The 24,825-nt window shown below is 41.0% G+C and overlaps 2 protein-coding genes across 9 annotated transcripts in view; both read right to left on the bottom strand.

Moving 5' to 3' along the window:
- Positions 1-20,444, bottom strand: part of NDNF (neuron-derived neurotrophic factor) — a 42,324-nt gene extending 21,880 nt beyond the window's left edge. Inside the window, exons 1-9 of one of the 7 annotated variants that reach the window (XM_014949984.1) lie at positions 18,759-20,444; positions 18,449-18,589; positions 14,977-15,288; positions 11,473-11,598; positions 9,307-9,374; positions 5,543-5,626; positions 4,866-5,119; positions 1,100-1,157; positions 367-425 (exon numbers count right to left, since the gene is read on the bottom strand). In XM_014949984.1, coding sequence (XP_014805470.1) covers positions 367-383 — 17 coding nt within the window. In that variant the 5' untranslated portion in view covers positions 384-425; positions 1,100-1,157; positions 4,866-5,119; ... (4 more) ...; positions 18,449-18,589; positions 18,759-20,444. Of the gene's footprint in view, positions 1-366; positions 426-1,099; positions 1,158-4,865; positions 5,120-5,542; positions 5,627-9,018; positions 9,073-9,306; positions 9,375-11,472; positions 11,599-14,976; positions 18,391-18,448 lie in introns of those variants that run through there. The other 6 variants (XM_014949983.1, XM_014949982.1, XM_014949986.1 and 3 more) reach the window with 6 other exon arrangements.
- Positions 20,445-20,564: 120 nt separating this feature from the next.
- TNIP3 (TNFAIP3 interacting protein 3) overlaps positions 20,565-24,825 on the bottom strand; it is a 68,775-nt gene continuing 64,514 nt past the window's right edge. For both annotated transcript variants that reach the window (XM_014949990.1, XM_014949991.1), the window contains one exon: positions 20,565-21,400. In XM_014949990.1, coding sequence (XP_014805476.1) covers positions 21,369-21,400 — 32 coding nt within the window. In that variant the 3' untranslated portion in view covers positions 20,565-21,368. The remainder of the gene's footprint in view (positions 21,401-24,825) is intronic.

The following is a 24,825-nucleotide window of genomic DNA, read 5'->3' as shown; positions in this document are numbered from 1 at the left end:
GGAGCCCTTGTCCCCGGGGGGACACACGCCACCGCCGCCACCACCACCCTCGCCCGGCTTTGTGCCGCCCTCCGCCTCCGCTGCTGCGGTGGGAGAAGCTACTCAACATCCATCTTGGAAGGGTTATCCTGGCTGGAAGTCGGGACGGGGGGAACACGGGGTACGCGGTGGGAGAAAGTGGGGGGGCGCAGCGCTCCGGCTTCTCTTTTTCACGCAGCCGCCGCTTAAAGGGGTTGGGGTTGCGGGAACGCTGCGGAACATCCCAACGGCGATGGGGAGGTGGGAAAGGATGCGTGAGAAAGGGGATTTATGAAACCCTCCCGCAATTTAGCAATCGGGTCTTACAGCGGCGCATCAGCCTCTCACCTTCTCCCTCCTGGCATGGTCAGGGTCAGCGAGCGAGGGACGCTTCTCTCACCTGGGACCTGCAACGAAAAGGCAGAAAGTGTCCTTTGCCATTTGAAAACAAACCCCTCTCTCTTTTTGTTTCTTTTTTTGGCACATCAGTCATGAAAATGTCAAGTGCTACATAAGCATTAAACAAGTTATTACCAATAGCAGCTGCTGGGGTAATTTCCCTGGTAAAAGTAATCACTTCAAGAAATTTGGGGAGCAAAAATAAAATAAAACCTACTTTTTTTCAAAGCACTAAGCAAATCTGACAGCAAAGCCTCAGCGGTAGGATGCAAATTGACATACTCTGTAGGGTGACAACCAGCTCTGCTCTGTGAAGACACAACCCCCAAGTGCTCATGTCTCCGGGGACACGTAGCTGTCCAGATCTCTGCTAATTGCCATTAGTTACTGCCGCTTACCTCCCACTCTGTCAACTCACAGAGTAGCCAGGTTACTCACTGCAAATCAGCGAGCATTCTGCCCAAGGGTCTGCTCAAAAATAAAAGTTCACTGAAAGAAACCCAGGATTAAGAAAAAGAGCCCCATGGAGCCCCCATCCAGTTATCCTTCTGTTTTCATGTCCCTATTTTCACATATTTGACAACTATATTTATTGCTTTCAAATACGTTAGAAGCTCGGGGAGGGAGGAAAGACACAACAGTTTAGAATTGTTATACATGTTTAAGGAGAGCCTATAAATACCTGGTATTCACACACAGCATCCAGACCTCTTCCTTTCTAGAGCCTCCAACTGCAACACCTCAATAAAAAAAAATAATATCTCAATAAACTACACACACTCCTCTTCTGCTGCAGAAGATGCAGAAATTCAATCATCCAAAAATGGGAGAATCTGACTAATCAAGAAAGGCAGAATTCGTAAAGAAACCTCAGCGCAATCTCACTAGTTTTTCCCCGAGCCTTTGGAGCGTGCGGGAGCCAGCGGAGAGGGATGTGCTCAGGTGAAGGCAGGCAGCTGCCTTCGGGTACAATTTGTGGCACAAGAGTATTCTGTAGAGCCTGCAAAAATGGCTGGCTCCGGTTTGAGGTCATTAGAGGTAAAATATTGCTACCCAGCCAAAGAGCTCTCGAGCCTGTGTGCTTCACACACAGGCAAACCGATTATTTTTAACCCGAGGACAGTTTTAGTGCTATTGTTCTTAGAGGGTATTACTGTTTGTGATTTCAGGGGAAGCAAGACGACATCCCCGGGATATTATTTACTGAGGTATGTGAATACCAGCTCCTCTGCTTATAGATAACTCTTTTTTTGGATGCTTGCAGTTCCACCTCTATCACAACTGTAAACCTCTGTCCTGATTTAAAGCGTAGTGCAGAGTGACTCCCGGCCAGAGGAACAGTTAAAACAATTTCAGAACAAGACTTGCAGATGTCAAAATTTACAAGGTACAAAAATATTAAACACAGATACGGAAGGTGGATTTGGGATTTAAATGCTGAAAATTACGTGAATGCCTGGGAGGTACTAGGGCAGCCAGTTACATGGAAACCAAACAACAAAAGCCCAAAATACGGAAAATTCTTGTGGGTAGGTGATTCCTTTTAAAGCCCTTTAACTGTCTCAGGTACACTACCCCAGCACCTAGGAAATTGGTATTGAAATGCTACCCCCAGAATCCAGAGATGATTCATGTTTGTACAATCTTTACAGGAACAGGTCCCAGGAACCGCAGCGTATCACACCCAGGGCGAGATAGAGTCTCTCACTATAAAATGCCTTTCCTTATGCCGATGGGGCAAAACTAAGAAACTAAAGGGTAAAAAGATCAGCAAGCCGCTAAATGACTGGGCTTTGGGTGCTCATCTTCTCTTTCCATCCTCTCACAGGCTTCCAGGGAACTGAGCAAAAACCAGCAAAAATAGGTGCAAGAATGAATTTCAAGAGGTGCACGCTAAACACTGATGAGAAACAAATTACTCATTCACATGCAGTTGCAATCTCTGTCTGGAGCTGTGGATCATTTACTTGGGGGCTGAAACTGTTTCGACTTAAGTGAGCAAATAAATATCCAGAATTTGGAACATCTGTAATTGGTTCACAAAGGCGACTGTAAACTGTCTGGACTGACAATTGCGCTCTTCACGGTTTCACCACGCTGGGAGACCCTATTAGAGCAGATGGATAGGTGCTACCAGAAAACAAGCTGCATGTTATGTATTATGGAGAAAAAGAGGAGGAAATGTTTAATAAGCTATCCAGTGAATAAATCTGAATAATAAATCTTTCTGAAACAAAAATGGAAATGGGCAATTGGATGTTCTAGGAGGAGAGAAGGAGGAATAATTCATCATATAAATAATTCATTGCAAATTTTAGCACCCAGTGCTGCTGTGCATTTGGTGTGGAGGACAGATGACACTGCGTGTGCTTGCATGTATGTGTTTAATTGCATGTATATATAATTTTTTTCACTCAACTATGTGGTTCTCCTTGTGATGCAGATCTGAAGATCTGTTATCTGTAATCCATTGATTAACAATTGTTGCTAGGGAAAGGGTATCTTTATCTATTAACCTCAGAAACTGAGATGCTAAACCAGACTTATCAATCAATTATGCCTCATAGGCCATGATGGGTTTTAGTTACGCAGCATCACACAGCGCTCACTCTTTCAGAAGAGGAATGGGCTGGGCAGCAGAGGCCTCTAGAGGCATCTGGGAAGCATCTGGCTCAGTAGCTGCTCCTGCCTTCCCTGGTGGAGCAACACGTGAACGCTCAGGTGGAGTCTGAGCAGTGAGAGCATGCAGGTAATAAAAACTAATTAATTTACTGTAAGCATAGAGATGATGTTCCTACAATCAGTAGAAACGTTGATGCTAGGTTCTGCTTGCCTAAGGCTGAGCTACAGATGTCATCTGAGCAAGAAGCTGAGTTTTCCTTCTGCCCTTTAGGCAGCAAGTGGGTGCTGCTTGAAGCAGAGTGACCTGCGGGAGAGGTGATGGCCTTTTGGGGCCAGGCAAAGCACCAGCCTGTGAGAGCATCTTCCCCGGTGTGCTGCTGCTGTGCCCAGCGCTGCCCGGGCAGGCAGGCAGGCAAGGACCAGTCCAGCCAGCACATTTCCACCAAAAAATCCAGAGCTACTGCAACCAGCAGCAGGGCAGCCTGAGTATCCTGCAAGCACTCTGCTGGCTCCTTTCTTGCCTCAATTATGGTTTCTTGTTTTAATAAGAGACGTTTTCTTTAACCTATCCTGAGAAAAATCAAAAGCACGTGCAGCAGTTGGTGCGCAGCTTGCGATTTAACTCTATATGTCTCCTGCATCACTTAAAAGTGCTGGTGGGAGAAGGATAAATAAAACGAGACACCTCAACAGCAGAGCATGGTTAATACAATTCCGTGACACCCTGTTACGTGCCCTCTAGGCTTTACCCAGCTGTGGTGGAAACTGATGCATTGCCGCTGACCCCAAGAAATTACACATTTGGGCTACCCTTAACTCATTATTTGCCTATTTTACCCAATTATGCTTTATTTATTAAGCTAATCTTTAAAAATCTCTTGGTGTTGACTGTTTTACACTTCCAGCGCATTCTTTTTAATCCTACTGTTTTATGAACTGATTAACAGGATATACTTTTTTTGCTCTAACAGCAAAAAAATAAAACACAAAGCTAAATATATGGTCTGAGTAGCCACCATTGGCATCTCCCATATTGTCATTGGAAAACACCTGCTGTTAGACACTACTGTAGCACTTGTTCTATTTTGCCAAATTTCATATAATATTATAAAACCAGATTAAAGATGAATTATTTCACTGAAAAATCCCAAAATTGCATGTGAAAAATAATGTCAAGCAGAGCTCTCATGCTTCAAGCACTATTTCTTAATCATAATTTTATTCTACTGAAAAAAGAAAAATGATGCTATTCTGCATAAATTAAATAATCTAATCTACTTTCCAGATAAAATTGTTAACACACCATTGATTTAATCTCAAGTGCCCAACAGACCCCTTAAACTCTGATGCAAAATATCTATTTCTCTAATTAAAACGAATGAATTTAATAGAGGAAAATGGTATGATAATTAGACATATTATGAAGTATAGGATACTTTGATCTAGAACACACACCCTTTAATTCTTACATGACTAGGTGTTCCCACAGACACAGCCCAGACCTAAGTTCTTGTTACATTCCTGTCTTTAAAGAGTAATTGTTTTAGACATGTCACCGCAAAATGTTTATTCAAGTCACTATTTTTGACCGCAGTATTACACACTCACACAATGGAGCGACAAATTGTCTCCTTGGCTCAAAAATAGTACTTAAAACTAAACGCGAACTTTTTTTTTTTTTTTTTTGCATTTAATGCTTCACATGCCCTAAACTTCAGCTATACATACAGCTTCTGCACACATGCAGAAATAGGACATTCTGTTCCTCATAAAATCTCAGTGCAAATGTAGTAATTGCAATTTTAGAGGATTCTGTAAGTACTTACCTGAAATAAAAAGATTGCAACCTACATGCCAGAAAACTGGAATCGATTTGAACAACTGATTTTGGGTTTATCTGATGACACCTGGCTGAGGAGGATGTGCAGGACAGACAAGGAGGATCTGTAGTGTCCTAATTCCTTCCAGGCCACTGAAAAATCCATGGAATCAACCTCCTCCTCCTCTTCTCCTTCCTCCCTCAAAGTGAAGAGCAGCCTTTGATATCCTCAGATCCCATTTCAAGACTGAGACTTCTCTTCTGGTTAACCAATAACAAGAAGAAAAAAAATATTACAAACTGTACTCAGCAGAAACACACAAAACACCCCCACAACAACATTTTTTTCCTTTTGGACTTTCCTAGAAGATCCCAAGGTGAGTGTAACATGAAGATGCTCAGAATTGTTAGCATTTTTGTACATCTACAGCACATAACATGTGCTGTGTGCAGTAGGCAAAGCTCTCTCTTGATCGAATAGCCCTGAACAAGTGCTGACCCATGCCACTGAGTGTGTTTAATCAGCAGACACCCATGATTCCTAGGAAAATGGAATATACAATTTACTTAATAGACAGAAAACACTGAGAAAGAAAGAGCAAAAGGGAAACTGTCAGTCATTGACCAGATGACACTGTTTCTGGAAGCATCTGAAATACATAAGAACTAAAATTTGATTCTTACTGATAAGGACCAACAAGGAAATGAACTCTTCTGGGGACCCCCAGGTTTCAACTTTATCCAATTTTCCAAGTCTGTTGCTATGGGCTGTAACAATACAAAAAGAGGTTGAATTAAGCATGGTGCAATGTCTGGCTACTGTAAAACTACAACTAGCTGCCACACAGCACTTAAAGTATACATCCAGCTATGTTAACTCATGTATGCTCCTCTTTTCTTATCCACGTGCACCCTATAGCACCTAGCAATTAGCAGCGTTGGTTTTTGTGTTCTCTTTCACTCATAAAGAGCCGAGGAGAGCTCCGGGCAACAATGGAGTGGGATGGCAAGCTATGAAGTGGTTCTTCTAAAGACATTATTGAAGGGAAGCCCATCCTACATGATTTAGAATAAAAGATCATGTGACTTTTTCCATCTCACAAACCCAGAAATCCCATGGTAGGAGGCAGTAGGCCTGCTTCATTTTGCCTGAAACTAGAGGCTGTTCAGTATGAACGCCTTTTTTTGGTTGGTTAGTAGAGCTTAAAATAAATCTGATAGCCAGTGAGTCAAACTCAGCTCTACATTGCCCCCAGGACATGCCCAGTGCCATCAAGATGGCTACATTGCGTTATGGAGGATGGAGGTGGGCTGCAATGACTTGACTGTCTCATTTCTAATTTCATTTATGAAGGTGAAAATAGTGATATCCATTCATGTTTCTTTCCACGAAGAACATGGCTTATTACTACCTCACACTGCATGGAGCAGGGGCCAAATCTCATCGGTGCTCATACCACCCATGTTGAAGATAAGCCTAATGTCCTCATAGCCGGAGTGTTTACATTGCTCTCTGATGTATTAGTGTAGTTGTTTGATTACATGAATAACAAATGTGCTTCTAAAAATGTGTTTTTAAAAGCTTTTGGGGAACAAATCTGAGAGGTGTCATGTATACCAAACCAGCCAGGTTCCTGTGGCAGTGTCGTGTAGCTAGACCTCTGAATTCATGGATTATGTCTTTCAAAAAACTTCACAGACCAAGACACACTTCGTTCTGCATTCTTTGCCACACTCCAAAGTTTTATTAGCTGTCTTTTAGGTAACTAAGTTTAAAGTTGAAAACTTTTCCTTTTCACACCCCAATCGTATATTTTTTTCAGCTAAACTATTAAGCAAGTTTTCTGGTGCTTTGATTTCATATGGGTTTAATAGCTAAGGCGTGCAATTATTATAATTAAATATGGCAAGCATACTAAGGGACAGAAAGATTTGAGGGAATGAGTGCTAAAACAGTTCTGCAAAATAAGTCAGTGACAAGAAAATGAAAACATAGTGAAAGCTTCAAGCACTTCTAGCCACAAAAGTACATTTCCTTTTTCCGCATCCTTAGCATCGAATGTTTCCTGTTAAAAGCAAGTGCTTGGGAAGCCAGGCTTGCTCAATTCAACCCTGTTACGTGAAACAATCCAATAAAAACGAGGTCTATGTCCTATTTTCTCAGCTTCTGCAGCCTGCCGGAGCTTTATCCCTCAAACAAGAGCTCCATCTGGTGGACTTTCCCAAAACACCGAAGCATCCATTCAGCCCTCCTGGAGGCAAATTCAAGCGCTCCACCAACACGTTGGAATTTATGCCATAACCTACTTCAAGGGATTGATTTCAGCCCTCAGGGTCAAACCCAGACTTACAAACAACTCCAACAAGAATTGAGAAGACTGGCTGTCTAGCGTCCGCACCTTGCCACAGAGTTGGTCTTTGGTCCACCCTGGCTGTGTGTTCAAAGGACAACTAAGCAAAAGCTTACCCTGCCTGGCTGTTCTGCTCTCACAGAAGAAAGTCATAACCAGATTTGTGTCAGAGAGAGAGTCTCTGACTTTCTGTGCTCTGAAAATAACCTATGAAGTTGTCTTAAATGTATTTTCCAATGTCAAGCCTTACAGCATCCCCGTGAAACCAGTATCATGGTCTTTACTGATGGAGAAAACAAGACACAGAGATGCTAAAAGCTACCTCAGTTTCCTGAAGAGAAGCACCTAGCACCCTCTGAGACATCTCTGGGGGCCTGTTTGGCCACAGCTGCCCATACTGAAGGGTAGAATCCTCCCATTGCCAGTACTGTATCTGCAGATGTTTTGGATACCCAGTGGCATCTCAGATGGCACTAGGTGAGTGTCTTTAGACAACAAACTGAGGCACGTGGGACTTATTTCTGGTCACACGGCAAACCAATGACAGGAGCCCTGATCCCTCAAAGCACCTTCTCCAACTTCTGCACCCAGCTGCATGGATGGGAGGCAGCACAGCTCAGGAACAACAAAGTTCCAAAGTTTGCACTTCAGGATGTTACCATAGCTTTTAATTCTCTCTTACTAAACACCAGATCCCATTAAAGACATTCTGCTGAATCTAAGTAGGACATCTATTTCAAAGATCTATAATTGCTTCCCGTCTCAAGTGAATAGATGATAAAGACCAATGCAGAAGATTAAAAGTTAATTGTAATAAATTGCATCGGCCAGGAAAGCAAAATTTAAGAACACACAAGATCAAAATGATATAGAACACAATTATGCAAAGCTTAAAACCCAACATCTTATATAAGAGCAGAAATTTGTCTCTGACTAAAGAATACAGCATGTGGGAACGCACGTAACCCCTTTGCCTTCAGAAGCACTCTTTGTGTTGTCTCTTGTAGAAGCCTCCACAAATTGGGCAGGGTAGCAGGATTCATATGGCTATGTGAATGGCTTGCCCATAGCCTCAGATGTGCATGTGGAGTAAACAAGCCCAACTAGTTTGTCTGTTTTTTCATAGTATTCATATGTTGTGAGGAGCAAAAGGCACAACAGAGACGCTTTCTATTTACAATTTCCTTGTAGCTAAGCATGTCAGAGCTACTCAAAAGAAGTTATTTGTGACTTGATAAGCGCAAGGACTGCTTGTTAGAAGATGGGCAATTAACAGAAAAATGCAAGAAAAGAACTGAATGTCTGTGTGTGGTCCTCAGGAAAGCCCATGGGAGAGCTTGCCTCAAGACATTAAGAAATCTGTGCAAATGAGCTTACTACGGAAGCCATAAGGGCCAAGGAGGAATTGACAGGATACATTTATTTAATCTTTTCTCTCATTTTTACACCACCAGCTGGAGGAACACAGTGAATCAACTGAACTAGAGATCCAGAGTGGAAAGAGCACCCCTGAACTAAGTGGCTGGAAATACTTTTGGGGCATTACTGTTCTAAATGGAATTGTATGCTTAAAGATAATTCTCTTTCTCAGCACCAGCTTTAAGGTTTTTCATACAAGCCAATGAAATATTTTCCGACCCTAGTTTCTTCTCCCACCCTTCCACACAGAACCAGCATTTGTCTGTAAACAGGGCAACCTGCTGTGCTGGAAGGCTCTGAGGAATGTTACTAACATCACTACTTAAAAAACTCTTGCACTGAATACAAGAAACACGCAGGCACAAATTTCACAAGCCCAAGGTTTCTTACCGGAATCTACTTTCTCCTTGGGTCCATAGGTAGATCTTTTTTATCTCCTCTTTTGCTAATGCCTCTGGGGATAATCAGAATCCAAAATTGGAAAAGGAGGTCCCTGTGGCAAACACATACCACCCCTGGGAGAGAAAAGCGCTCCATGGCACTACACACAGAGTGTTTGCACAGTGCTAATCAGCAAACACAGGCAGAGAGGGCAAAGTCACACAATTCCACACATCCAGCAGTTGATGCTACCAGTTGTCCCATGAACAAGTCCCAAAAAATCAGGTCATACTGTACCTGGCAATAACCCCAGTTGCTGAGAGAACAGGTTTATCAAGGGTGCAGGGTTGCTTTCTGAGTGGTGGCTGTGCAATGAGAGAGGGAAAGCAAACAGCATTTTAGAACCAAGCAAAAGCCAAATAGGAAACATATAGCTTAGAAGCCACTCCTTTTCCCCATCACCATCATAATTTTTGAAAATGGGATAAGATGCAGCACTTAGCCACAGCAACACAATGCCCCTTCAGCAAAGGTCTGGCACTATGCACACAAGGCAGCATCCTCAGGTGCTGTGTATTACATCCCACTTTTCCAGAGAGGAAGGTGTGGCTTCTCTGTGAAACCATCAAGATGATGATGACCATATCATGGAATTAACTCGCACAAAACCCCATTGTTGAATCAAGGGAAGGCCTGCCTCAAAGCTCTTCAGCTGTGCCAGCTTCAGCCTGGCATCAGTAACAACATTTCAATTTATTGTCTAGGTTAGCTACCAGCCCATCAACTCATTTATCATGCATTAATTTATAATATTCTCCTGCTTTATTGATAACATTACAGATTTCCTCTGAATTGGTCTGGATCTGGATTACAAATGTTCCACATTTTACGTGCTCATTCCATCTAGAATCAATAAAGCTCCTTCCCAGTATAAAGTCATATATGCAGTTGTTTAAAGACTTTTCTGATCTCCAAAGCCTTAGTCAGACAAAGATCCCACTGATGAAAACAGACAGGTTGTATTTCATCTTCTGAACATGCCCTGATTTTTATATGTACATACATGAATATGCACATGTATTACTGACATTATATGTTCTTATTTTACTGTTCTACTGACATAAAACATCATCGATGAATGACTACCAAAAATATAAAATATAAAAGCCTTGGTTCCCTAAATAGAGGAACACACTAAGCTTAATTTTATACAAAAAGTTACACTATTTTGGTATGCACTCTCCTTGTGATACATCTTCAGAGCACTGAATATAGACAGAGCTTTCTTTCACTGAAACACTAGTCATTTAGAAACACCGGAAAACCAACCTATCACGTTACATTGCGTCTAACCTTATGTAACCTTGTCTTCTGTTATATGACCATAATGGAAATAAAGATTGATCTCTCTTACCCATCTATCTGCCTTTTATGGCTTTATCAGACAGTCTTCTGAAAGACAGCTGTTCCTACACTAAATGAAGAGTATGAAACAAAATGCCTTTATGGAAACACTACACATATCAGAAAAATGTGTGCATGGTCTGTAGTATAAGCACTCAGGCAGAAGTTGATTGCGTGCCTAACGCCGCAAGACTCAGATCGTGTAGACTGTAGTATCAAGAAAAACATTGCACTAATGCCATAATTATCCAAGTGTCCACAGTGCATAACATACATATCCACATGTGTATCTTATGAATAAATGCATATGTATAAAGAAAAACATACACATTTATTCTTTATGGCCTGCCTCTCTCTCAGAAAAAACTCACCAGCTCTACAAACTGTGGGACCAGGGGTGGAGATCAGACAGGCAGCATGGCCCTGGGTCACTGAAGAGAGATCCCCTAGGGACCTGCCTCCCCTGGCTGAGATCCTGTGTAGATTCTCTAACAAGTCTGGAGTTCACACTGAGATTCCCTTGCTCTAAGATGTTCCCATATCTTCTGCCTGCCCGCTTCTAGGAAACTAAACACCCTTGAGACCTGTTGGCTTTCTCTCACACTTGACTGAGCTGGCAAAGATGACATTTCATAGATGTCACAAATTCACTGGGAAGGCCTGGCAGACACACACGCTCTCAGGTACACACACGAATGTAGCCTATACAGCTTCATAGACACTGCTCCATAGGAAACCAGGCAAAGAGCATGGACCTGTTCTACCTGGTCCCCTGCCCCTCCATGCAAGAGAAGGCAGTTGTTCCTGTGTTTGGAAACTCCTAAAAATAATCCACTCCCTGTAATGAAGAGTTTGTGCCTTACACAATGGAAACAAGCTCTGTGAGATGAGGGAATGGCCCAGGAAGCCTCTGTGGAAGCCAGTTTTTATACTATACTTCCTCACTGCAAACGAAAGGTGCTTAAATTGTCAGGAGTGATTTTTCAGGCTTGTCTGAAATTATGCAATTTAATACAAATCCAGCCTTCCTCTCAGGCATGAGCACAGAGAGGCACTGACCTTCTCCCACCTGCTGAAACATTGGGTGCTGCTGAGCGAAGGAGAACGAGGGGAAGAAAGGTGTCCACTGCCTGTCCCCACTCCAAGGACGCTCACAGCGACGTACAGCACCGGCCTTTCCACAGCCTGCGGGCAGAGAGGAGATGGTGGTTTAGCTCTTGAGGCCCCTCATCCCAAAAGGAAAAACAGAAGTGGAACAACAGTACGCTTTTGTGAGCGGGACAGAGAGCTTTGGAGCCCAATTAAACTCTTCTAGTAAACTCCAAGTACTCTTATAAAAGAGTAAATAAAAGTCAATGGAAATGCACTTTTCCCTCCCCAGCATATAAACAGAAAGCCAGCGCTGAGAGGGCAAGCGTAGTGGCAGGGAGCAGACTCTGCCAGCCCTGAATACAGCACATCTTTAACACAGGCAAAGCTTCTCAGCCTGGGAAGACTTAAAAATTAGAGCCTGGTGAAGCTTGAACTCCAGGTTAAAACGAGATCTTCATTTTCTCTTACTACCACGCTCTCCTCTGAGGACATGACATATTGACTCTTATTATGTGGCCAGGTTAAAAATTTTAGCAATCCCACTACATTTCTTTCTCAGAGGAAAGAGCATGTATATTTATATATTTAGCTCTTACACTCAAATCTTCATAACTTAACACTTATTTTCTATGTATGTAATATAAATATGCAAGTACACACGTGAGCACAAACTGGGACACGTTCACATGTGCACAAACATCACCACCTGCACATACAGTCTTAATGTGGAAGAACCCTAATTATCTACACGTATTTTTCCTACCCATGCAGTTCAGCAAAGCCAGAGTCAGCCTGGCTGTGCAGCAGGTTTCTGGGGACTTCAGAGGCAGAAATCTACAGAATTTCAGGGCCTAATATGCAGAAGTTTAAAGTAGTCTGAAGAATTTAATGGAGATTTAGATGCCTGTAAGTGCAGCGTAATGTTTTTGAGAATGATGATGATGCCAAGATGAATGGCATCCGCTTAGTAGTTATGAAGCATGGTGTCAGTGTTACGCCCTACTAACATACATAAATCAAGGTACAATGTCTGTATCATTTTCTTCTCAGATGAAGAAAGACTTACCATCTTCATAAGATTAAGCCGCTCTAAACCAAAATGAAATACTGCTCATAAACAGTGGTGATGTTTACATACAGAAACTAAATAAAACTGGGCGGAATAGGCTGAATGAATCAGAACAAACAAGAAACTTGTAAGGGATGTTCCTTCTTTATTAATATCCTCCCCCTCCCTGGTACTACTCAGAGGGTTTTTTTGTTTGCCTTTCCCACGTCTCTTATCTGTGCTTTCAGATACAGAGAGCCTCACAACATGCCATAGCTTGAATGTTTGCATTCATCAAAGTGAAAACTTTTATTAATAAGAATTCAATTATTTGGAAAATTTTCCTGGTGGTATAGCACCACCTTTCTAAGTTCACTTCCAATGGGAATTTTACTTTCCACAATCTTCATTTGATTCATAAAATACAAATAGATGGTTTGCTGTGACTCCGAAGTAAAGGACTTCAGAGGAACAATCATGAAAAGTGGAGCCTGTCACAAGCATCTGTGGAACAGTGGGAAGTTATGGTAAGCTCGTGAATAGTAGCACTGTCTAAGGCTCCCCATGGGAATACTATTAAATTAACAGCACATTCAGATTAATTGCCTTTTTCTTTTTTTTTCCTGGGGATTTTTTTTTTTTTTCCAGTTGCCCAACAGGTATCTTGTAATGCAGAATTGTGGTTCACAGAGGTCACCCCCAGTAAAACAGTGGGTTTGATTTGGTGGTGAGGTTATTTTAGCAATCCCACTACATTTCTTTCTCAGAGGAAAGAGCATGTATATTTATATATTTAGCTCTTACACTCAAATCTTCATAACTTAACACTTATTTTCTATGTATGTAATATAAATATGCAAGTACACACGTGAGCACAAACTGGGACACGTTCACATGTGCACAAACATCACCACCTGCACATACAGTCTTAATGTGGAAGAACCCTAATTATCTACACGTATTTTTCCTACCCATGCAGTTCAGCAAAGCCAGAGTCAGCCTGGCTGTGCAGCAGGTTTCTGGGGACTTCAGAGGCAGAAATCTACAGAATTTCAGGGCCTAATATGCAGAAGTTTAAAGTAGTCTGAAGAATTTAATGGAGATTTAGATGCCTGTAAGTGCAGCGTAATGTTTTTGAGAATGATGATGATGCCAAGATGAATGGCATCCGCTTAGTAGTTATGAAGCATGGTGTCAGTGTTACGCCCTACTAACATACATAAATCAAGGTACAATGTCTGTATCATTTTCTTCTCAGATGAAGAAAGACTTACCATCTTCATAAGATTAAGCCGCTCTAAACCAAAATGAAATACTGCTCATAAACAGTGGTGATGTTTACATACAGAAACTAAATAAAACTGGGCGGAATAGGCTGAATGAATCAGAACAAACAAGAAACTTGTAAGGGATGTTCCTTCTTTATTAATATCCTCCCCCTCCCTGGTACTACTCAGAGGGTTTTTTTGTTTGCCTTTCCCACGTCTCTTATCTGTGCTTTCAGATACAGAGAGCCTCACAACATGCCATAGCTTGAATGTTTGCATTCATCAAAGTGAAAACTTTTATTAATAAGAATTCAATTATTTGGAAAATTTTCCTGGTGGTATAGCACCACCTTTCTAAGTTCACTTCCAATGGGAATTTTACTTTCCACAATCTTCATTTGATTCATAAAATACAAATAGATGGTTTGCTGTGACTCCGAAGTAAAGGACTTCAGAGGAACAATCATGAAAAGTGGAGCCTGTCACAAGCATCTGTGGAACAGTGGGAAGTTATGGTAAGCTCGTGAATAGTAGCACTGTCTAAGGCTCCCCATGGGAATACTATTAAATTAACAGCACATTCAGATTAATTGCCTTTTTCTTTTTTTTTCCTGGGGATTTTTTTTTTTTTTCCAGTTGCCCAACAGGTATCTTGTAATGCAGAATTGTGGTTCACAGAGGTCACCCCCAGTAAAACAGTGGGTTTGATTTGGTGGTGAGGTTTTCTGGTTTTTCAGCTTTTTCTTAGCTGTGTTCCAAAGTCCGGGTTAATAATTTGTCAGACAGAAATAGAAAAGCAGCTACAGTGTTCTGACCCAGCCCCACCCAAATCCTCAGGGAAGTCAGATGTCTCTTCAGAAGTAATGAACAGTGAGATAACAACATCATACACATGCTTTGAATTTTAATTGTCACTGTTAAGGATTAGGAACAATCCCTGTGAGCAACCAATTTTTCTGGCATTACTAAGACAGACTCAAGCCTGCTTTTAGCTAACTGCCATGCAATATTCATACCTCAAACCTGATTTTAGTGAGTTCCCTTCCCTCTAGATCAAGTACATCACTGGAGGCTCCTAGTCCCCTTTTGGTATTCCCACCCTCACTAACTCTTGACCACTAGGAAATTTTAATAGGGAATAAAGTAATCACTCACTTGCTACTGCCAACGTAAGAGAACATCGTAATGCTAGTTCATAAGTGATGAGTTTTTCTCCTGTATGGCCACACTGTTTCTACCTGAAAAAGAGCTGAAGAGATGGTGAGATCAACTGCCCTTCTGGTGTCTGAACAGTCATTTATCCAGAAAGAGTTTTCTTCGAAATATCCTGCTCTTTGGTGTTGACGACTGTGTTTTTCTGGTGTTATTGCTAGTCCTTCCATTCAGCTCGACTAGGCTTGTTTCTTCTGCCACTTTATTTCTACAGATTCCATGCTGGGTCACGACTAGAAAGGACAGGCTGCAAATCTGGCATTGTGAAGAAAAGAGAAAAAGAATAGGAATTACAAAAAGGCCAGCTCTTATTTCTATCTTCAGAAAAACGCAGTTCTTTCCCAACTTTTAGCATACGGAAATAATCTGGCTAGTGTTTTATGCCTAGCCCCGAGTAACATTTTTAAGCGACTGCTATATTTAGTCAAAGAGATAGCTGGTTTTGTGAAAAACTTGCAAAGGACCTGTGCATGTGCCAGCTCTACAGGGAAACGTCATTGCCTTAAATGGATTAACTTGGGATTTACATGACTAAGAGCTGAGATTCAGGATGCCTGAACACCGGAAGGGACAAAATGAAAACTTCCTCCAAGAAAATTAAAACATCTCTCTTTTCTCAACTAAACCAAATAATTAAATGAAAGAAACCAACCTGATAATGAAAATGCCAACAAAGGAGCTTTACCTTTCTTCAAAGCTGTTCTCTCTTGATCAGGTCATGCAATACAAACACTAGCGGCACACATCCTGCTTTCGCTCCACGAGATTTCCCTTCTCCAAATCCTTTCCCTTGGCCATGGGAAGAGCTCCAGACTCCCCTTGGTCTGATACCTCCCATTAGACCAACAAAGTTGCAATCTACAGTCTCAGTCTTGCAAGATCTTAACTCCTGTGGTGATCAACAGATTGCCTCAGGAACCGTGCCCCATCATGTACCCTACCTGCCTGTCCTTGTTGCCCTCAGCCCTGCTCTCACCACCACCAGCCCATTTCACGGTCGGTGGCCAGCATGGACCCTTCGCTCTCCTGTCAGCAGCTGTTGAACAGGAAGCACCTGGGTGTTCCCCATTTATAGAGCAGGTGGAAGCAAGGCTTGTCGCTGCCGTAAGTGAAAACACAGCATTAGCCAGCATCCTGGCTCCTGGTGGGAAAGTGTTTTATTAATCAAAAAAATACTTTCCACCCTGTGGTGTCTCACAGACCTTTAAACTTACATCTGCAAAAATCAGAGAAATTCTTCTGTCATTCTCATAACAAAGTTAAAATACAGAAAACTTTTTTAAAACTTGACAATTTATTTTTTTAAACAAGAGAGAGGACTTCAACCTGATTAGAAATAGATCAGCACAGGGTGGTGTGGGCAAGGCAGAATTCCCAGCTCATTAGTGTATGCTGGGTTCCCAATCTATTATAGGGAGAAGAATAAGGGAAGCTGGAGTAGCTGAGCTTGCTTGACCACAAGGTATCATCATACGACACCAGCTTTTTCTCATTCTATTCTAGACTACTGAAAGGGAGAACAGATGAAGACCGGTAATTTGGACACCTCAAAATCCCAATTCACCCAAAATATGTTGTCATGAAAAGTGAAATTATGGCAGAGCAATGACTGGTAGGAGGTTGGGAATATGATGTGGAGATAAGTGCAAGACTTTGGGTATGGGGAGCCATAGCCAAACAGTACAGTGCATTCTTTCATCCACAGCATTCACCATGCTTTTCTAGTTCTACTAGTTATATAATTCATTTCATCTCAGAAGAAAATACTTTCATTGATGATGTGTTATTACTATAATTCATGAGACTATATATAAAAATGTAACACTTCACATTGTAGTGGATAACACATGAATTAATCCCTCTTACAGGATTGTAGAATGGCATTCCTTGCCAGTGGATCCAGAAAACAAAGCCCTGACCTTCTCCTAGATATTATTAAAAGACAAACAAGAATGGTATGCCAGAATTCCAAAGGCCATTGCAAGTAAAGAAGGTTTAGAAATCAATCATACAGAGAAGTTGTTGGGAAGTGGGGTTATAAGAGAGATATGAAGGAAGACAGGCAGAAGCTGAAGACTCTGCAACAGTGACATCATCTTATATTGGACACAAAAGCCATTCAATGGAAGTCAAGAGGAAGGATGAGAAATTGGGAAAGACTGAGAGAGTGAAATGTTATCTGGGAGATGAATGAGAGAACAAGGTTTATTGTTAGGACAAGAAATCTAATTTTGATGCAGTAAAAGATAAAAAACTAGTAAATGGATTCAAGGAGGAAAGTAATGTGATCCAAGATTTTCTATGTAATCTATCGAATCACCCTCAGGTGTGATATCTAGCCTTCCTATCATAGGATAACATAGGTGTGTATTTGGGGCACCTCATGTCCTTTGCCTACAGCATTATCATAAATCCACTTCCTCTTGTATCTAGAGTTTCTGAAACAATTAAAACAACTCCCAGCTTTTACCAGAAACTTCAAAGTAATGATTTTTCCTTCCTGAAATAAATGACAGTCCGAGACTAAGGAGGGATGTTATTTAGTGATTTATAAAGACAGACAACTAACTTACAACCAATGAAATCTTCGTATCATGTCACATATTATCTAAGTATAAGAGTAGAAAGAAATACCAATAGAAATAGAATGGAATAAGCAGTGGCATGACTGTCACCAGCAGCACTTCAATCCTTCAGGAGAAAAAAAGAATATTAAAACAACATAAATTTTTGACAAGGCACAGAGCTTAAAATACCTGGAAAGTAAAATAGTGGTGAATCAAAAAATCCACCTTCAAGTCAACAAAATGCTCATGTCACATCTGCTAGCTACACAAAAAAATAAAAATAAAAATAAAGAAGAAAAAAGGATGGGACAAAAGTTCCCCAAAGACCTTAAGCTTTAAGTAAGCTTTGTGTTAATGACTCCTTGAGTTCAAATGTGATATGGTAATCAAAACATCATTTAGTGAATCCAGCATATCATGCTATCGTGGTGAAAATAATGTAAAACAATATTGTAAGTTACAATATTGTAAGCTAATTTAACTTGACATATGACGACTTGCTCTCATTCATGGAAACAAAAATTTCTGCACGTATTCAGTACATAGTACTGCAACCAAATAGAATTTCAGTTTAGAAGAAAAGTCTACAGAAACCCATGCCAAAACATACATAAAATGTTCTCTAGAATATGTTATTTAATAAAATTTCATGTTTCTATCAGATGTTATAACTCACCATTCAGAATCTGTACAAGTACAGGTTGACATGCATGATCCCACCAGAAGTATCAAGGTTTTCCAAGAGCTGATCATGACCAAGGCCTGGACACCCACCACGTCATTTTAAAACATTGGATAATCATTATGGTCAGCATACACTGAGTATGAATTATGGGTTATTTCCTTACCGTAGAGCTAAATGTTCATCACCTAGTAAGCATTTTTAATGTGGCAGTTGAGTTGGTCACACAGGAGTCAAGCGCTCCCGCTGCATCTCGCCTGGTGGGCAGGCTGGCCAGCATCGACGCAGGACGCGTTCGTTGGTTGTTCTGCTGGACAAGTGAAAACATCTCCTTAAACTGCTGAAAAGTTTTGACAGAAAATCACTTTATGCTTATCTTAGTTTTCCCAAGCCACAGCGAGAGAGGAAATCGTGCAGCACAAGCTATGGGTGCAGCTCATTACTGCAGTTACAGGCTCGGGTATTCAAATAACTACCTGGTCCAGTATGAAAAGAAAATTGCTCTCTGTGTATTAATTGCTCCTCTTGCAATGTGCACAGTAATTCCAATATTCCCAAACCCTGAGCAGTTCCTACAAGAAAGGGAATTAAAAAAAAGAAAAGGCCTTTTGCACATTAGCCCTCACTATGAAATTGATTCACTTGCCACTGAGACAAAAAAAATATCAGAGAAAGCTGAATAGACAGGATCAGATGGAAAATTTGGCAGATGTTTGGAAAACAAAATATGTAACAAAAATTGGGAAATGCCAGAAGGTTCTTTAAAAGGCTAGAGGAAGAACTGGGAGTGCTGATACCCAGTTTCAGCAAAGCCTGAGGAAGGAAAAATGCCTGTTATGAGTATTATGGTTAATTTTAACTCAAATAACACTCCCTCCAAGTTGTCTGGGTCCCTGCAGAAAGCGTATCCTTTGAGGGTGTTTGAGTCTGAAAATGCTAATTCAAATAGATGACAGCACCTGCAATTGGGAAACATACATCATTATAAGAAAATCAAGAGGAAAAATCAACTGTACAAGCATTTTATATGCATTTTCAAAGATACAAATTGTCTATTATGTAATACCCCCCACTTAGCATAATTAGGATCTCCGTGAGTCAAGGTTTACAGTCTTGTGCCCAAACCAGCCAAACATTAAAAGCCTGTGACTAAACAGAGGAGGGGAGTGGAAAAAAGATAGCCCTGAAAAGTCTATTTTCTTACTGTGAATGGCTCACGTTGAATCATCCGCTTGGGCCAGCTAAAGCTTGCACAAGCTGTCAGAAAATGAGTTAAGCACCACAAATGGAGGGTGCAAACCTTCGGGGTTAGTTTGGGGAAAACAGTGGAAACGAATGAAACAGGGGTTTGTTGCCTCCCACACCAAGCACACAGAAGCTCGTCTGTTTTGAGGATTCACGACAGCTTTGCGTGTGGGGTGCTCTGCCCACAGCTCTGGTCACCTGCTGAGAGCTCCCATTGAATTAGGTTACATTATAATTGGATTTTCCGAAGGCACCGCATTAGCATTTTCCATGATCTCACCCTTATTAGCCAAATCACTAATCAGGAGTAGCGCGGTTATATTGTTTGCTGGTTAAACTGTCTGCTGCCGTAGTGTATGCAAGTCAGCTCCAAATACATGCAGAGATGAAAACTCCTATCTCTCTAATAGAGACTTAGGAGTTTATTCTGTCATTGATGTCGCAGTCAAACTCTAATTTCCAATAGTTCATGAGAAAGCAGTTTCTCTCCGGAGGCCGGTTCACTCACTGCTTTTCTTGTGTTCTTCCTGAGCCTGTATTATAAGTAAGGAGAGTCGCTTCGTTAATCAGTGTGGGCAAAAGCAGCATCACTGTAAAAGGTAACAACAGAAAAATCCTTTCCCATGGATTGTTCCCCATTGTGTCCAAAATCAAATGCTGAACATGTTGAATCCTGTAAGGTTATTATTTTAATGCAAAGGCCTTTGTAAATGGATGGGAATGGAAATACCTGTTCTAACAGCAGAAATGACACACAGAGGCGATCTCTAACTGATGACTCTGTCTTTGTACAGCTCAACAAGCTGTTTGTGTGGGAGCTTAAACTCATTAAGTATTTCTGAACCGTAAGGAAAGCACACAGGATATCCCATGTGGCCTTATGGTGCAAAATCTCAGTTCCTTCTTTCGGGCGGGATCCCAACAGATCCAGGTACCTGCCTGAAGGGAAGCAACAATCTTAGAAGTAGATTATCAGGTGATGTTTGCTGAACATCCATTCATCACAATATTCCGAAAAATTCCATAGTGTAAATACATTTTAATTTAAAGAGCCAGGTTTTATTCTCAGGTTAGAGCTTACACAACGATGTTCAGATTCAGTACAAGAATAATTTGGAAATATAAAGCCATTTGCGCTGAGAAGTTACAACCATCAAACCTTTCAACTAAAATTCTTCTGATACAAAAAAGTACACACAGAAAAAAAAAAAAAACCAACCCTGTGATTAGTTTTCTTATAACTTTGGAGTCAAAGCAAAAGGAGAATTGGCCTTGACTCAAAAAGGGGAGTAGGCACATTCTACCTGGCCTGGCATCAGCAGTACCCTCCCTGAAATTACACAAACATGTTAAAACTGTGAAGCAGATTTCCTTTTTACCAAACAACCAAGAAAGAGTACAGAATTCAAGATGATATATCAACAAATCATTCCCTGGAATCAAATAAAAGAGACTATAATTCTCAAACAAAACAAAGAATATCACACCAGTATTGAGCTTATAAGCTCTTGAATTCAAACCAGATGCGACTGTCTCTCAATAGCTGCATCTTTTCTCACAAGGCTTTTTAACAGATTCTCATAGGCAGCACAAACAGCATCTTCAGAACAAAGGGCAATAACGCTTCCCAGCAGAGTTTAACTGGATCCTGAGGATCACTAGCCTGTATGATCTGCTTTTCTATTGTCTTCGCAGGGATTTCACCAGGCATAAATAACATGCACTCAAGAGATAAGGAGCTAGGGGCAAAAAAAACCCCAACAAAACAGAGCAAAACAGAATACTAAAGTTACAAGAGTAGCTTGCAGCCTTTGGTCTACCCTTCTCCAGGTCATAGGCTGTCAGCGATGGGCTCCCTCCTCCGAGGATGAATCTGCAAAAGTAAATCAATACAAATTATTTTGACATTGAGAAATACAACTCGCTTATTGTTAATTTCCCCCTATTTTGTAACACACACACATATCCCCAGAGCCAATACTGTGCATCCTTACAAGTCTGTAATCACTCCAATACAAATGGCAGTAAGTGTGGAGAAGCAAAAGAGGGCATGGATATCATACAGTGCACTAGTACTCTCTGGCAACTTTCATCTAGTCCCAGTTGTTGATACAGAGCAAACAGTAGGGTCTAATGACCTAAAGCCCCTATGTAAAATCTTTCTAGACCTGTGTCTGTTTCTTCCAATGTAAGAAAAGCTTACATTGAGCAGTGCTCATAGGTATACATTAGCATTAGGTGCACCCAAGGGAGTAGATAAGTGTGACAGAGGGAAGAATTAGGTAGTAGTACCTACAGCTAAGTAGGTGTCTGTGGTTCAAAGATGTGTTTGATAGTAACTCACTCAAGCTAGGAAAACAAAATAAAATCTAAGAAAAGAAATATATTATTGCTGATGTAACACAAACTTCCTTCCTGAAGTTTCAAAAGATTCTGGAAATGCTGTAACACATCGCTAGTAGCACACACAAGTGCACACAGTATTTTGCTTACAAGAGAAACATTAAGAGTGAAGTATTTCCAGCAAGGTTTTGAATTTGCCTCAGAGAATTGCTCTGCAGCTGCTCAGCAGTAACCCCATCATTCACTTCCAAACCCACAGTACTTATGGTATCCAAATGTATATGAAAGAAAACTTGATCCAAAAGGTTCACGTTTGTAGCAAGTGGGGGTACCATGAATCATCAATTTTGGTGACATCTTTTTCTTGCAGGTATCAGAGCTAAAATTCATGTTATTTGTTCACAAAACCAGGAAGAGAAGCAATTAGGAGACTAGTTGTTCATGCAAGATAGACAGATATAGGTATTTGTGAGTCCATTTCATTTCATGTAAATAGACCCCTGTAACACCTAAGAGAGGAGAACAAAACTTTTCTAACAAGAAATATGCTTCCAAGCTTCACATAAAATGGTGGTATTCATAGAACAATATGTGGCGGAAAGAAAAAAAAAAAAAAAGAGAGGACTTGGATATCAAACATCTCAGGCAGCTATACAGTGGGGATACCCTTCAATTATTTTTGTTCCTTCCCAGTCTCAAGTCCCACAGGGACACACTAAAGTCACCCTGCTTATGCCAAGATGCTTTTGGCTTCTAAAGTTCTTGCCCAGCTCATGCAAACCAGCAGATACCACAGCACCGTGGACATGGTCTACCAGAGAGGTAGGGCAAACATGATATAACACGAAGTTCCCAAAAACAAAGAGTGTGGCTCACCTAGGATGGCACTAACCATTCAGAAAACATTCTGGCTATTTCGCAGTACGAGCAGGCTTCAGAGACCAGCAGAGAGTACTAACACACTTAAAACGCATACAACAGGTCAAAGGAAGGTGGACACCAATATAACAAGGGTAGGCAGCACTTGGCTGCTACTTTAATAAGCAAATGGCACAGAATTAATTTTTACATTGCTTCCTTAGATGATCAATGAGGAACTAAAGATATTTCCAGGCAGCAGAGGCATGCTTCATTGAGTCATCAGGAAAGAGAATGATTCAAAAAAAAAAAAAAAAGCCACCACCACATCACCTATCACCAAAAGACCACCATCAACATCCCCCATCAGCCAAGTTCCCTTAAATGCCTGGATTCTTCCCTATGTTTCATCCTCAAAGGAAAAAAAAAAAAAAAAAAAATGCCAGTGTGTGTGATGCCATTTAAAATTTAACCCTGAAACATTATTTCATAGAAATAACTTTATCAAATAATGCAGCTATTTAAATTACATATCCTGTTGCTCTTCACATGAGACCTTTCTGCCTGGTACTCTGAAAAACTGCAACATGATCTTTAGCTCAAGCTGACTTCTGAAAGAGGCAACTTCTCACCTTCCGGAGTTAGAAATGAAAGGTGCACTAATGGCCTTTTTGTTACATTGCAGTAGCAGAAATCAAGTTGTATCAGTAAAAATCCTGAAAATAATCACATTTTCATTCCAATGGGGATGGCAAACTGCTAATTAAATCTGTTTGACTAGTTGGGAGCACTGATAATTTCTAATGTAAAGTATGCACTGAAGACAGGCTAATACCAAAAATGTTTAGGGTCTGGGATTTTTTCCAGGAAAATTAAGATGTCTGTTAATTGACTTTTTTTCTGTCTGGTTTTCATTGAAGACCTCCACAAATCCAATTTTCGGTTTTTCATTCCCCCCTCTTTCCCCCACAGATATCGCTATTTTCAGTGGAAAACCGCACACTTCTCCCTCTCTTCTTCCAAATAGCTGTAATTATAATAACATTACCAGCAAAGTAGGTACCCGGAGGGCAAAAATCTGGAAAGCAGCAGAGTGTGGAAGGGAACAAGAGATGATACTATAATGAAAGGAAGCGGACACATCATGGTTCTTCACGTGCTCATCTGGGGATCCCTAGGGCTTTGCAGGTTGGTTTCTGCTTTCCCGAGACGTGCAAAGCCAAGGCGGTGAGAGGCTCCTCTTGCCTCTCCCACAAGCCACCAGAGCTTGAACTGAGAGGTAGGAGAAGGGCTACATTTTGGGTTCTCTCTGTGCCTGGCATCATAACTGGATCCAAAATAAAAATGTACAGTTTAGGTCAAAGAAATCTGGTAGTTATAACTGATGTTCTGAAGGGGTAATGGGGGTTCTTAAATATATGTAACTGAGACTCTTTCTCCCAAGAAAACAAATACAGTAAGATTAATTTGGAAGTGAAAGATGCAATACATGCCAGCAGTTGCGGCATGCAAAAGGGTTCTTTCTCTGAGCAGGCTTTGAGCAATAAACCTCTTTTCCAGAGAATTTTTCATTAAAAAATTGGGTTCAGGGAAAATCTCCAAAATCAATCTTTTTTTTCAACTGTCTTTTCAATTTTGCACAGTTGGATAAGGAATTCAACACTGCTTGCCAAATAAAGTGACATTAAGTACACTTGCTGGAAATCTTTCTGCCTTTCTCCTTAAAAAGGGGGAAAAAACAAACTTCAACCAAAAAACCCCCAAAAAGCCACAACTAAGAACAAAAAGATTGGACACCAGTTCCTGCAACACTGAGTGACAGAGCACAGAGAAACTTAGGAGTTAATGTCCCTCCAAAGGCAGCGTTGCTGGTTGAACAAGGCTAAACTGGAATAATTTAAGCACAGTTTAGGAGCAGGTTTTCAGCACAGCAAAGTACCTGGGGAGGGAGCAGCCCAAAGGCGAGCAGGAAGAGATATTCTCTTGGAAACACATTGCTGATGCAGTGAGACAACATCTCATCAACTTCTTCCTTAATCTCTACCTGCCTCCCATCGTTCACCTTTTCACACTGCCCTTTCCTCTTTATTTTGACCC

The sequence above is a fragment of the Calidris pugnax genome, unplaced genomic scaffold (assembly GCF_001431845.1).
Source record: "Calidris pugnax isolate Ruff unplaced genomic scaffold, ASM143184v1 scaffold42, whole genome shotgun sequence".
NCBI classification, from domain to species: domain Eukaryota; kingdom Metazoa; phylum Chordata; class Aves; order Charadriiformes; family Scolopacidae; genus Calidris; species Calidris pugnax.
Note: the sequence above shows the minus strand (reverse complement) of the source record. Positions and strands in the feature narration are given on the sequence as shown.